Raw genomic sequence first — 16,225 nt, 5'->3', positions numbered from 1 at the left:
TATTCGAGTGCGGCCATGAAAAACAATCAATGTTATCTTTAAGAAAATCAATAAATCCTAATCTGAGTTTGGGATTTAGTCTTATTCCCAAATGAAACTTCCTCTCCAAGAATTCCTTGCACAAAGCCACTTGCTCGAGTTCTTCTGTTGTTGATTTGGTCGCGTCTATATCTTCCGGTACCTGAAAGTATCTTGATACCTGGTGGGATTCTGACGATTCCTCTCCTTTGTCATCTTCACTTAGTGCGGGAGCAGGCATCGGTCCCTGTAATTGCTATTTTCTAGGCTCCTTCCCTTTACTGCTATAAATTGATATTGCGTTCATTTCTCTCGATGTCGGTTGATCTCCTTTTATTTGTTTGATTCTCTCTGAGGTCGGGATTTTCAGCAGTTGGTGATATGTTGATGGTACGACCCTCATCTCATGTAACCATGGTCTTCCAAGAATTATATTGTACCCATGTCGCCATCTACAACTTTAAATAAGATGGTCTTTGTTACCCCTTTGGCGTTCATGGGTAGCAGGATCTTTCCTTGGGTTGTCACACTCGCCAAGTTGAACTCGTTGAGGCGTTTTGTTACCGGAATGATGCTTCTGGTTAACTTTGCTTGCTTAAGTACTCTTTATTGAATAATGTTGGTTGAGCTTCCTGCGTCAACCAAAACACGCATAATCTTGAAATCTAGAACATTAAGAGAGATTACCATGTCATCGTTATGTGGCAGAAGAAGTCCATGGACTTCTTCTTCTTCTGTGAAGGTAATGTTATCTTCAGCAACTTCCCCGAGTCTCTTGCTGTGGGTTACCGGTACCTTAGTCTTCTTGGCTGCCAAGAAGGTTACACCATTGATTTCATTGCTTCCGAAAATCATGTTGATAGTCAACCGAGGAGGGTCTTCTCCTATCTTCGAGGGTTCTGCATTGTCCTGCTGTGGCCGTAATTATTCTTGGCTCAGTCTCTAAAGAACTCCCTGAGATGGCCGCTTTTCAATAACGTTGAAACCTCCTCACACAGATGCTGAAAGTCCCCAGTTCTGTGGCCGTGAGTCCTATGATACTCGCACCATAAGTTAGGATCCCTCTGGTTGGGATCGGATCTGATCGTCTTAGGGAATTGTGCTTCTTTGATATTCCTCATCGCAGATACCAACTCTACTACGCTAATGTTGAAATTGTAATCTGACAACCTGGGGTATATAGAATCTTGGGTCCCTAGTACTTCTTCTTCTTGCAACGATCTGTTGTTTTGGCCACAACCAGTTCTTCTTTCGGGAGCGAACCTATCCGAAAATCGGAACCCTTTGTTGTTGCACCCCTCTGCTCTCTCTAAGGTAAGAAATGTCCCTTAGAAGATCACCGATCTGCATCAAAATCACCTTTGAACTTTTCCTGGTTCTTGTATCGGTCCCGTCCCTTTGTTGATTTCGGGAACCCAAGCTGATCATCTTCTATCCTTATTTTCGACTCATAGCAATTATGAACGTCTATCCATGTAGTTTCATAGAATTCGAGAAGGCCTTCCTTTAGCTTTCAGGAGGCGTCTGAGCTCCTCAGATTCAAGACCTTTGTGAATGCCTCCTCCACTCACTCGTCTGGTACAGCCGGTAGTAGTATCCTCTCTTTCTGGAATCTGATCACGAATTCCCGCACCAACTCGGACTGACCTTGTACGATCCTGAATATGTCCGTCTTCCTGGCTTGGACCTTTCTGGCCGCGACATGGGCCTTAATGAACAAATCTGCAAGTATTTCAAAAGAATCTATTGAATGCTCGGGTAAGAGTGAGTACCATGTAAAGGCCCCCTTTGTGAGGGTTTCTCCAAACTTTTTCAGTAGAACCGATTCGATCTCATGTTGAGCCAAAACGTTCTCTTTCACAGCCGTTATATAAGTTGTGATGTGCTCCTGAGGATCCGAAGTCCCATCGTATTTTGGTATGCTCGGTATCTTGAACCGTTTCGGAATTAACTCCGATGCCAGATCTGATTACACGGCAACTGGGTGTACTTCTTAAAATTTGGGCCCTTCAAAACTGGTGGTGCGCCCGAAATCTAATCCATTCGAGTGTGAAAGTCTTTCGCGTTCTGGTCCATCTGCTCATTCATCTTCCTCATGAATCTCATGATTTCGATTTTGAAGGAATCGTTACTGTTGTTCATTACCAGATCTGTTATCGGTCGCCCCGGCATCGTCGAAGCCAACCTCACATCTCGGTGTATTGTTGTCAACTCTTTAAACCGTCTGATATGTAGGGACGCCGGGAGGAACTAGGGCTCTTCCGTTTGCGTTGTTGGAAGAGCCTGACAACGCTTGCTTCAATTTTGCCATGACCTGATCTTGCCTTGAGAGTGGCCCATGATGGCTTTCTATTGCTCTCTTAGGATCCTTACCATTTTCGCAACGTGTTCATCTTCCGCGTCATTAGGAGTTAGCTCCCCTACATGTCGGGGGTACTGTCCTTCATGGACTGGGGTTGCTTCGTCTCCCTCGTTGTGGGTGTCGCTGATTGAATTCTCGTACTGAGGCAAATTTTCATGTGGTTTAACGTTGTGTGCGATTGATATCATTAGCCGCCATTTTCAATTTTATGCTGAATAGAGAATATTCATTAGCCGCCATTTTCAATTTTCTGCTGAATAGAGAATAGTTAGTAATAAACGCAAGGGGATCGACTCAATTACGCAACTGCATATGCCCCACGGTGGGTGCTAAACTGTTTACCCGTAAACTGAACAGTTGAATTTGTTACGTGGTTTATAGATAAGCAAATTGATTTGATCCAAAATGATAGATAAATTAGGTTAAAAATAAGACTTAGCGATTAAAATCGAAAGAATGACCAGCCTGGTTTCGAGAACAATGCCTCCGAGGATAGGAATGAGGACAATATAAAACAATAAATAAAGTTATTTTATTTAGCTTGAGAATAAAATGCAACATAAGTTTTGTCAAGAATTTCGTGTGTTACAATAGTCGTTGAGTCTACTATTTATAGTTATACCTAGGGAAACAAGATCCTAGGATCAAGTCCTTTTTAAATGATAATAAATGAGCCATTGATGAATATGTAACGGCAGGCCATGAATGTAGATATTCCTTGCAACGACTACCCATTTAATGCTAGGGAATATTCTTAATTGAATGCCATCCGGTGACAAATATTCGATCCGCTCACGTTGATTGTGCTCTCTTAGGGGCCCACCCGATGCTAATTGCAGTTGTTGTTCCCGGTGCTTATTGTTACTCAATTTACCTTCTGCCTATCTTCGGTTCCACGTGTCACGCTACCATTTGGTTATTTAATATAAACCAATTTTACCATATACAATTTAGTTCTTTATTCTACGAAAAAACCAACGTAGGAAACATAAAACGAAGCAAAAGAAGCATATTTTATTTCTTTGTTTCCTTCGTTATAATTTACCATAATTCAATTTAGTATAGTTTCATTAAGAGTGTAAAAAAAAATTACAGCTTATAGTAAAGGAAGTAAATTTTTAATAACTTAAATGAAAGGGTAAACGACTAGATAGAGTCGATTAAATAATACTGATATTATACAAATCTTTTCTCCTGATGATGTCTTAAACCAAGTAAAACCTAAAATATCATCGGTGAAAGAATATGCTTTAGGATTTTCTAAAAACTGTTAAGAGAGCAGAGTTCAAGATTTACAGATCATCCATTGAGTCTAAACTGTTTAATCAGGGGGTTTTGACATCGGTATAATAACATACTCATATAATTGGCAGAAAATAGCCCTAGTTATAGATATTGACATCAAATAGCCAATAAATATATATCACAATAATAACATGTATATCACAACTTTTTTTCTTCTTCTTTATCTATATCAACATATATATTAAAATTTTATTTTCATTCTTTAAATATAAATAATATTATTCTCTGATATATCAATAATATAAAATTATATATATAGTTACTGCTGCCTTTATATCAATGTATATCACAATAAAAATATTATATTATTTGTATATCACAGTGTATAGCACATCAAACATGTATATACCAAAATAGATATCATAAGTTTATTTTTCTTCTTTGTATATATTAAAAATTAATTTTCTGTGTATACCAAAATATTATTTAATCCCATAATTATATTTATTATTTTTATATTTTAGAACTTGCTTAAACATGCTATATCAAAAATTTATTTTCCTTTTTGATCAATAATTAATAGTTATATTATTTGTATATCACAGTGTATTACATAATAATAATAATGTGTATATCAAAACAACTATTAAAATTTTATTTTCCTTCTTTGTATAACACATTTTAGATTGAAAATATAAGTTCAAGACGACTCCATATGTATATCCCCTATTGTAACCCGTGTATATCTCTATGTACATCAGTGATATCTCATGTATATTATATGTATATGTGTATATCCAGAAAAATTTGTGTTATATATACGATATACAATGTGATATACACAGGCGCCCATAAAAAATTGTGTTGTATACACGATATACAAAGTTATATACACAGACGTCCTTAAAAACTTGTGTGTGATATATACTGATGTACACGATATACAACGTGATATACACATGTTACAGTTGGATTTTTAGATCTGATTTTTTTACCTAAAACCAGTCTAAATCACTTCTAATCTTGCTCAAATTTTGTATATAGCCTCGTTTAGGTTTTTTAAATCAATTTCAATCACACCCGCCAATTCAATCCAATTAAACAAAGGAAAAGAGAAGAAAAATAAAGTTGAAATATATTTTTTCTCTTAGTTTTTGCTAATCTTGCTCAAATTTTGTATATAGCCTCGTTTAGGTATTTACAACCAATTTCAATCACACCCGCCCATTCAATCCAACCAAAAAAAAAGAAGAGAGAAGAAAAAAAAAAGTTGAAATATATTTTTTCTCTCTTAGTTTTTGCTTCTGATTTTCTCTGATGTGAGATCAACCTTACATTTTCATCCCACTGTTGTTTTTTTTGTGCATAATTTGCAAGAATTTTTGCTAAACTATGAGAGCAAAGGAGAATAGATAGAAGAAGAAATACAAGGAGAGAAAGGGGGAGGGAAGCCAAAATAAGTGTGCAGTTTTTTTTTTTTTGAGAGAATATAAAAGAGAGTCGTTAACCTAAAATATCATTAGTTTAATATGTGCTTTAGGATTCTTCAAAAACGGTTAAGAGACAACAGAGTTGAAGATTTACCTCATCCTTTGAGTTTAAACTGTTTAATTAGTTGGCCCAAATTTGTGAAACAATAATGTTTTGGGCAAGTTACACTTTTGGCCACTCGTCCAAAAATAATTATATTCGCTAGTCAATATATAAAAATTATATGTATAAAAAAGTAAAAACCAATAACTTCTGGAAGAGCAACCCAAAACAGATAATTTGCTAAAAAGTAGCTTTATTTCTACGTATTGTCTCTTGAGAAATTTACTTCCTATAGAATAGGTTAACCCCCTATTTATTTAAAATAAATATCATTTAAATAAATTACCTCCTATAGATATGTTATATGATTTATAGTAAAATTTCTAATTTTGGTATTTCCTACACTTAAGCCATTATACACGCTATATTTTATTTCTCTCTCTCCATTCTCAGATTTTCTCTCTCATAGATACCGTTTTTCATACAACTTCTCAATACAAGTTCACCATCTCTCTCTAAATTAATACAATCTATTTTTCATTTTTCATTCCAAATTCCCTGTAATCGTGCTAAAAATCAGAATCCTCCTCGCCCACAACGCTGCTTCCTCCTTCCCCAATCTCGGGTAAACCCTAATTTCATCTACATTGTACTGATTTGTTTCTATAATTAGTGTGGTAAGTATTTTTTTTTATTTTCATTATTTTTGCTTATTCTCAACATCTCTACTCACCAAATTGTATCTAATCAACAGTACCCAAGTCGTATTCTCACAATGTCTGAAAATACACCCCGCAAGTTGATTACTAGAGGTATACCCACTAAAATTCTCAATTTCGATGGGCCCTCTTTCTCCTTGCAAATCACTCAAGGGGAATTGGATGCAGGTTTAGCCAAAAATATGGCATTGGAGAAGATAACAAAAGCTCGACATGAAAATTTCAAAGAAACCCAAGTCGAGAAATCAATGAAGGAAACAAGACTTGTCATTCCGGAAAAGAGGAAAATCCATATCTCTGAAGCTTTATCTGTCAAGGGGAAGGAGGTTGAAGCAAGTAAAAGCTCAGATAAAGTCGAAGAAAAGGTAATTTTCTGATGTATTCATCTGTATTATTCATGTATTCAACTGTATTTATACGTATAACATTGTTCAATGTTTCTGTTCAAAAAGGTTATTCAACGTATTTTTGTACTTTTAGAAAATAATGATACAGATATGTATATGTATTCTGATGTATTTTTATAGTTGTATTTTTAAGGATTTTCAAGGTTCCCATCACTGTTTTTATTCTAATTTCAATGTATTTATTTGTTGTTTTAAAATGTTTAATTTTTCAGTCTGTATGTAGTTGTATTCATGTTGATTATATTTATCTCATGTGTATTGTATGCAGTTGTTTTTATATATATTTAGCCTTGTCAGTGTATTTAGTTGTATTCATATGTATTCATGTCAGATTTACTATGAAATATGCGTTGTATTCAGTTATATTTATACTTCTAAGTGTTTTTAGTTGTATTCATGTCAGATTTACTATGAAATATGCGTTGTATTCAGTTGTATTAATATGTATTTATTCTTGTTAAATGCAGGGAATTAAGCTTTTTGTGAAAAAACAACCAATATTTGCACCGCATATATATACTAACACTGAAATAGTCTCCGAGCTAAAAGAGAACCTTACTCCAGAGCAATACAAACAACTAGGTAATACTTGCTTTGGAAATTTCCTTCAAATGAAGCTTTGTGAAGTCCAACATCAACTCTTCAAATGCTTCATGGCTCTCCAGTTAGAAGGAACTCCTAACAATGTATTTGCAATACACGTCAATGGTACTTCATTACATTTCACATTAAGGGAGTTTGCACTTGTGACTTGCCTCAAATGTGTTGGTAATGATGCTGATTTTGAGTTTAGTAAAAAGGTTCCTAACCGGCTTATTGAGACTTACTTTGGAGGTGCCAATCTTGTCAAGAAGAAACATTTGATGAAATGCTTTGCTGACAAGAACTGGTGTCCCGACAATGATGGTGATGCCTTGAAGATAACTTTGTTGTATTTCGTACACACCTTTATTTTTTCATCTGAGAAGAACAACACAACCATACCAAGGCTACATTTTGACTTGGTTGAGAGTGGGTGCTATTCTGAATATCATTGGGGGTTTAAAATCATTTGAAACGCTGACAAAATCGATTAGCAAGAAGATGGATGCTTAGAAGAAGTATTACGGGATAGCTGGGATGCCCCTAACTATGCAAGTGTGGTTTTATGAGTGCTGTTCAGATGTTGATCCCAAAATTGCACTCCGAGTTGATAACGTGGTCCCTAGAATACTCAATTGGAGAACCACCAGAAATCAGCCAAACTTTGCTTATATGATGAATGGCATGTTCAATGACAAGGCAAACATGGTAATATACAATTTGTATCGTGGATAGTTTAAATTTTATTAATCATTAATTCTGCATACATTTGCATACAGAAGTATACAGTTTCATATAGATGCATACAGATGCTGCATACAAATGCATACAGATGCTGCATACAAATGCATACAGATGTTGCATACATTTGCATACAGGATACTGCATACATTTGCATTCCGATGCATACAGCAGTATACACTTGCATACAAATGCATACAGATGTTGCATACATTTGCATACAGGATACTGCATACATTTGCATTCAGATGCATACAGCAGTATACAGTTGCATTCAGATGCATACAGATGCTGCATACAATTGCATATAGATGCTGCATACATTTGCATACAGATACTGCATACATTTGCATTCAGATGCATACAGCAGTATACAGTTGCTGTAGCCTTCATTATTAATTCTTCATAAAATTGCATATAATTTCCCAATCATTAGTGCTGCCTTAATTTCAATACAAATTATAATTTGATTACAGATCTGCATGTGTATGTTTGTAGTAAGACTTTAATTGTATTTCATTTTTCAGATTGTTTACAAGGACATCCATCCAACCGATATAGAGATTTCCGTTATTCAGATTCCTCCCGTAGGCATTGATGTTGAGAACAGTCCTACTCCTGCTCATTCAGACAAGTCGGGAGAGGATTCGGATGACTTTTCTCCTACACCTGATCTTCAATGTAAGAATAAACATGTTGCAAGTGTTGGTCCATCTTCATCACCGCCCCATAAAAAGCGCAAGGAACACGAAAGACATCCCTCAAATACAGAGTATCAATCCAAGATTTCTCCTATTTGTGTATCCGAATTTGGACAGAATGTTTTGCATCACAATCAGCTGGCAGATTCCAAAAATGATGAAGTATCTTCTTTGAGAAAAGACCTAAATTCATTCAAAAAATATGTGAGTATTTATCCACATATTAAACATTACAATTTAGTGCTTAACATTCATATATTTTTGGCGCAATCTTATAATTATTTCTGTCTTGTTAAGGTTGTGGGCGAGTTCAAGTCTCTGAGAACATCGATCAATGATAATTTTAAGATGCTTTCTGACCATCTTCAACACAATCAACAAAATGAAAGTTTACACTAGAGAAAGGAACCCATATGGAGACGTGATGATAGTATTGACACAGCTGTCGGGGATAATGTTGAGGTTTAACATTTTTAACATCTTTAGCATATGTTTATATCTCATGTTTGCTATTATTCTTAAATAATTATACTTTAAAAGTTGTATGTATTCGACAAGCATTTAACTGCCTCACTAAAATGTTAAATGTATTCGACCAACAACATATATTTAAATGTATTCAGATGTATGTTAACCTTAATATGTAGTTGGAATTAACTGATGTATTTAAATGTATTCAGCCATATTTTAATGTATTCAGATTTGTTATTCTTGAATATGTGTGATGTATTTCACTAAGATTTCCATTACTAAAATTAGTTTCCTTACTGTATTTATATGTATTTAACTGTATTCATACAGTAAGTTACTACACTAACAATGATGCATACAACTAATAGAAAACAATGCTTAATGCTCAATGTGTGGAGTCAAGAGTTGAGGGGAATACAACATCAGAGGTGTCGTGCAACATACCACCTACAGGTCAAGAGGGTGTATCTACAGAATTCTATGTATCTCAATTTGAGCTGGACGACAAGTTTCTTCCCAGTCAAATTCCAGAAACTAGAATTGTGATACACAACGGTGCAAAAAAAGTTGAATCAACCAGTACCATCTCATAGGAATCGGCGACCAAGTAGTTGGTATTCTTCGCCTTATGAGTCTAACTTCGACTCCGCAGGTTAGTATTCTTATAAACTAATGATATATTTCCTCATGGTTTTTAAATTTAAAAGTCTCTATTCACGAATTCAATGAACAACATGTACCTCAGTAAAGTTGACCCCTATTTTTGAAAAAAGACACCCCTTTGAGGATGATTCAATAATGGGGCCACATCCTATATTAATCATTCAGGAATATGACAAATGGGTTCGTGATGGTCTTCTCGCTAGACATGATTAGAGGTGAGTTTTTTCCCGGTATGTGTATTAAATTTTTATATTTTAAAAAAATGTATATAATATTTTTTTATATCATACTTGTAGAAGTAATTTGGAAGACTATTATAAGAAGAAAAAGCCAACACTTCATATAACATTGGATTTTGGAGTTGATCAAGTTAATTCAAAAAATTAGTTTTACCTTCTATAGTTTGACGGAAAGCTATGGGATGACAACGTAAGTTTTACCATTCCAACTCCACTATAATTTATTTATTTAGTATTGGTTTGTCTAGTTGTATAGTTCACAATGATGTTACAATTAAATCTGCTGTATTTAATTATATTCAAGTGTATTGTAATAATTTTTATTAGTTGAAAATGTATTATGTTTTAAACTGAATCTTTATGATGAATGTAATGGAATCATTACTCCTGAAGAACTGCTATATTTTAATGTATTCTGATGTATTTTCAAATTTATTATATGTTGTAACTAACATATGTATTTCAGTAATATGTATTTAACTGACTCATTTTCTTTGAATAACAACATGTATTTGAATGTATTCAGATATATTTTAACATCAATGGGTAGTTGTAATATCTTTAATATCTGTTGTAGTATCTTGAACAGTATTATCTGCTGTATTTTAACTGTTTCTGCTGTCATACCTGCTGTAATATCTGCTGAATTTTAACTGTATTCATACACTCTGTATTTTAACATCAATTGGTATTTATTCTTGAATATTTGCTGTAATATAGTGTATTTAGATGTATTTTTCTATAAAATACAAATGTATTATTCTTTAATCCGTGTGATGTATTTAGCTGAGTTTTCACTTGTCATATTTTTTTTCTTAGTTTGATTAATTGGAATCACACTATGTAATTAAATTTGTGTATAGCATATTAACGTCATATTCTACTATCTGAGAAAGAAGGGAAAGTACAATCAAACAAGCAACTTCAAGTATACAACTGCTGATTGTATATTCAAGACAAGAATAGCTGAAATCTTCGACAGGTATGCTGATACAGATAGTAATTCTAATGTAGCCAAAGAAGAGGATGTGGTATGTGAGTACATAAGGGGCTACAGATTGCTAGCTAATGTACCTTGGCATACTGTTGACAATATCTTGATACCAGTCAACTTGAAGGACAAACTACACTGGGTATTGGTTGTTGTCTCATTCAAGGAGAGATGTATCAAAGTGTATGACTCGTACAGATCTGCAGGTCATGATGCCTATGTAGCTTCTGAGATAGATAAGCTAGCTAAGCTTGTACCTCTGTATCTATCAATCAGTGGCTTTTACAGAGATTGTCAAGGCATAGATTGGTCTACTTACTCAGCATACACTGACAAGTCACATACTGATCCCTTTGAAGTTTTTTTCATATCAGATCTGTCTCAACAGAAAGCTAGGATCATGTAAGTATTCAATCATCATTCTTGTATGTTATATACAAATCTAATTGTATGAATTATTTTTAATTGTTTCAATCAACATTTTTTAGGGATTGTGGGGTGCATGTTGCGGCATACGTAGAGTTTCTGAGCACTCTTGGTGAGATTCCACAAACAACATTTGATTCCAATCTACTCCGTCAAAGATATGGTGCTCTCCTATGGGACTATGCTATGCGAAAGATAGACGCTGATGCCATAAGCGAGAATGAAGCACCCTCAAAGATTGCTAGGCAAATCACGGAGTCAGATTCAAAGTTGCAGATAGTGTTAGAGTAGCTTTAGGTTAATGTAGTTTTAGAATGTTATTTTTAGGTGAATACTGTTTTTGAGTAGTTTTTTGGTGAAGATGGTATTCAGTTAGAAAAAATCATCACTTTATCAACAGTGTTCATGTATGACAATTGCAACTTTTCAATCGATGTTTCATTGTTTTCTTCATAAGTATTAATGCTTATTCTTCAGTTTATATTCATATGTATCTTACAGGATATGAGTATGTATTAATAATCAGTAATATCAAAGGTTATACGTATTGAACAGGTTATACGTATTGAACAGGTTAATATCAAAGTCAGAAACTTTATGTATACTGATGGTAGGTTATATTAAAGAATTCAGATGTATTTTTCTGTAATCAACTGTATTCAGCTGTATTAAGCTATATTCAGTTGTATTCTTTAATATGTACTTTCAAATTCAGTTAATACATATTAAAGAATACAAATTCAGATGTATTGAGCAGGTTATACGTATTTATTGAAATTGTTATATTATAGCTAAGCATATAAATGTATTTCGATGTATTCTGACTAGCTATCTATATTGAACTCAGACACTGTCTATTATTGTATGTCTAAGTATATGTGGACAAGGTTGTATTCGATTGTATTCAAATTAATACTGCAACTAACTGTATACAGAATCTATTCACGAAAGGCATTTTAGAAATTATTACTTGACAATGAGAATTTATTACTTGACAATGTCATCATAATTATTGACAAATCGTTGAAGCACCAATACATGTCAGATTGTTAACTAAATTCTACGTGGAGCATTTCTACACATTCGCTTGTTATGTCCTCCCTGCCCACATATGCTACATGAATGTTGATTTTTCGGCTGCAGCAACTCACTTAAAGGTTTATTGCGCTTCTTCTTTGGCCTTCCAGGAGGTCTTTTCCATTTGGGTGGTAGTACAACCTCCTCTGCAACATGTGCTGGTATGTTCTAGTCATTTCTGTCCAGTAGCGGGTACACAGGCATATCGTATGTCATTATAACAATATTTGGTCTGTAATAGTTAGAGCAATATTCTTCTGGCATTAGAAACTTGCTCTTCAATACAGCCCAAGCATGTGGGCATAGTAATTCATCAACTTGGAACCTCCCACAAACACATTTTCTCTCTAACAGGCAGACTGTGTAATGCCTCCCTCCATCGTTAACCGTATGTAAGTATTCAGTTGATGGCACCACCTACATTTAAAAATAGAAATATAAGTTTTGAGCACATATAACTGAATTACCATATATATAATACTGAATTACTCAGTTACATACAACTGAAATATTTACATACATAAGAATACATCATATTTTTAGACCGACAGACTATAAAATATAATTACGTCTTATCTTATGAATACTATTACATACATAAAAAATCGGTTGTACTTTAGGCAACTGAAGTGTAACAAAAACATTAGAAGGCTACGACATGACAATACATATTAAAATTATGTATAATACATATTTGTTAGTTGTATTCTGATATATTCGAATAGTTTTTGCAACATGTTTTTAGTTGTATTCAATTGTATTCAACTTAGATCTTCGATAAAATATGTCTTGTATGTGTTTGAATTTAGTTGTATTCATGGCAGTTGTATTATAAAAAATATTTCTATTCAGATGTATTCATGTCAATTATTTCAGAAAACAATTAAGCTATATAATACATTGACATTAAAATAAAACTTACAGTCATGCGTGTAGACATTGCCTCATTCAAAGTCAGCATCTCCTGGTATTTTTTCCAAGCGTTGTGTATGTCTGTGTAGCTTCTTTGCGGTTACTACAATTCCAACGTCCAAACATCTTCCTAACTTCTTCGAGGAAGTCGTATATTGGCAATTCCCTTGCTGACACTAGTGCATCATTGATTGACTCACCAATATTTGACGTCATTGTCCATCCCCTGTTAACAGGGGCATACAACCTAGCCCACTTTTCGTATCCAGCTAACTCTAAGTATTCTTTCACCCTAATATCTACCTTCTCCACCTTTTCCATCAAACTGTCAAATTCAGCTTGTGTGTATGCTTTTGCCATCGAGAAGTATATCTCGCTTAACTTGACATGGTTCTTTTAGAATTTCTTATATACGTTGTTCCATAAATGCCATATACAAGCAAAATGTGGTACATCTAGATACACTCTCGATACAGATTTAATGATACTCTCATTTCTATCTGAAATGATGCACATGTTTTCCTTCTCACCGTATGCTATCTTGAATTTCTCAAAGAACCACGACCAAACAGCATCGTTCTCTGAATCAATAACACCATATGCTAGTGGCAATATATGACTTGTAAAGACAATTGAATACATATTTTTAAAACATGTATTTCAATCTTAAAAATATTAACAGATTATATTATAATTCAGGTACTCACCTGCACCATCCAACGTGCTTGCCGAAACGAATGTCCCGGTATAGTAAGATTTTAGGTGACTTCCATCTACAACAACAATGGGTCTACAATGATCAAACCCCTTTATAAAGGCATACAAAGATATATACACGTATATGGATTCATTTTTGGGCAATTTTACCATCCTGATGTGGGAATCTGGATATGTCATATCCATTGTATATAAGTATCCTGGTAATTTTTTGTATGAATCAGCCGGTTCACCTCTCAAAAAATTCATTGCCTTTTCTTTAGCCCTCCATCCCAACATGTAGCTAACATCTACACCTAAATGTGATTTCACATCCTCAATAATATCCTTTGGGGTGTATTTCCTCTTATGATTAGTAAGCTTAGGCCTAATCATACCACCTATAAGGCTGCTACTTGCCTGTCGCTGCTCATACACCTTGTCCTTCAGCGGACATGTATGGTTATCAATGAACTCTCTCACTTTGAATAGTTCTGATTTGTTAATGCTTGAAGCCTTAAACCTCCATTCACAATCTTCTGAAATACATAATAATGCATAACTACAAAGAATTAATTATTGTACATATGATTAACATAAATATTTACAAAAAAATGCACTCATATACACACGAATACAATCTGACATGTATATATAAAAAAAATTTATACTACTGAATTCAATTATAGTTATATGCATTTAAATACAATGAATACAACTGAATACAATTGTGGATATATGCATACACTTAAAACCACAGTAGACAAATTAAGAAAATAATTAGAGACAATGTAATGTAATTATACCAGTAAAATACATATGAATACATGTATTTAAGGACCATAAACAAAATATGTTATCGACATCAGTTATAATCAAAAGGAAATCCACAAATACGCATAAATACAACAACGTTAAACTTACAGCTCGAACCAATAATAGAAAATACAAAAAAAAAAAATTAAATACATGCAAACCTGACAGCATTAGACCTATCAACTCAGAATTGAAACCTTTGAGATATAGCATAATTCTCCATCACCTCTTTCAATGTAGCCTTATCTTTATACACTTGTGCAGCCATAACCTCCCTTTGATTAGTTTTTTGAAGTTATCAAATTCTTGTCCAGTTCGAACACCCCAATTGCTTCTCCTGAATTGACAAAATCTAGAGCCAGTGTATCATCTGTATCGGAATCGTACCTTTGAACTGCTTCGTCTATTTGCACAATGTCGCCTTGATTTAAACTACCTCCGGATACAAGTTCTTTTTCAATAGTTGTTATGCACAAAGGATACATCCTGAATTCTTTGTTCTCTTTTTTCAACTCTACATCCACTCTGTAATCCATATCATTGTGTATTTCCATTGGCGTGTAATTTTCTTCTACTTTGTATTGAATTTTAATGGACTTTAAGCTCAAATCTATGCCCAGTTGATTAGAAATTGAAGCAACCAAATCATTAAAGGACGCATACTCCTTTATCGGTATTCCCTCAATTGAAAAATCGACGTAATTGCCCTCATCGTTCCACTTGCCAGAATGACGCAACAACACTATTAATCTTGCCATATGTATGAAGGAACTATACCGTATTTTGTATATAATTTGTATCAATCTAATTTTCCGTGGTTGAATTGATATCTGTGAACAGAGAAAAGGGAGAAGTGAATGGAAGAACTTCGAACAGATGCTGCTCTTGTTTTCGCTACTTTTTTTTTTGAATCGTGTATGTCATAATATAGATTAATGGGTAATAGTTTTTGTTCGTTGAGTTAAATTAGGAGAATATCATGTGATTTGATTTCCTTTCCGTTTTTAACTAGTTTAACCTTCCAGATTTTACGCAGATACGTTACTGTATTCATGATAAGGCCGCGTGAATACAGTTAAATACATATCAACCTTAGTTGGAATTTCCTTTTTAATGCCTATTTTTTCTATTGTATTAATGAATACAATAGCTTAAATACATCAAATACATTGTATAAAAACATAAAAGGTATCTATAACACGTAATATAGCAAACGGTATCTATAAATGGCTAATTAGATCTAAAAGATGGTGCTTTACGAAAAATTCTCAAAAAAAATTTTGGGCAGCGTGCTTGAGCAGGCCAATTTAAGAATACAAAAATCTACAGAAAAATCCAATTACAAATGCAGACTAAATGCATACTTACACGGACCTTTCGGTTAAAATATAGGGAAATTTTCATAAAGCATTATCTTTTAGTAGTAATTAACCATCTATAGATACCATTTGTTATATTACGGATTATAGATACCTTTTGTGTGGCTATAAGATGTATTTGATGTATTTAAGCTATTGTATTCATGAATACAGTAGCAAAAATAGGCGTGAATCAGGGAAGTCCAGCTAATCAGTTGTTGTATTCGACTATATTCATGGAGCGAAATATGGGATTACAACTGAACAG

General features: G+C 34.0%; 2 protein-coding genes across 2 annotated transcripts; both read right to left on the bottom strand.

Annotated features, from left to right (window-relative positions):
• Nucleotides 1-13,129: 13,129 nt before the first annotated feature.
• LOC107824353 (uncharacterized) lies at nucleotides 13,130-13,447 on the bottom strand. The gene has a single exon (XM_016651099.2). It carries the CDS (start codon nucleotides 13,445-13,447, stop codon nucleotides 13,130-13,132), a length of 318 nt encoding a protein of 105 aa, XP_016506585.2.
• Nucleotides 13,448-13,483: 36 nt separating this feature from the next.
• Nucleotides 13,484-14,867, bottom strand: LOC142170489 (uncharacterized). The gene is made up of 3 exons (XM_075232411.1): nucleotides 14,797-14,867; nucleotides 13,795-14,345; nucleotides 13,484-13,689 (listed from the first exon to the last, which is right to left on the bottom strand). Exons 1-3 carry the CDS (start codon nucleotides 14,865-14,867, stop codon nucleotides 13,484-13,486), a joined length of 828 nt encoding a protein of 275 aa, XP_075088512.1.
• Nucleotides 14,868-16,225: the final 1,358 nt, after the last annotated feature.

The sequence above is a fragment of the Nicotiana tabacum genome, chromosome 16 (genome assembly GCF_000715075.1).
Source record: "Nicotiana tabacum cultivar K326 chromosome 16, ASM71507v2, whole genome shotgun sequence".
NCBI lineage: Eukaryota > Viridiplantae > Streptophyta > Magnoliopsida > Solanales > Solanaceae > Nicotiana > Nicotiana tabacum.
Note: the sequence above shows the minus strand (reverse complement) of the source record. Positions and strands in the feature narration are given on the sequence as shown.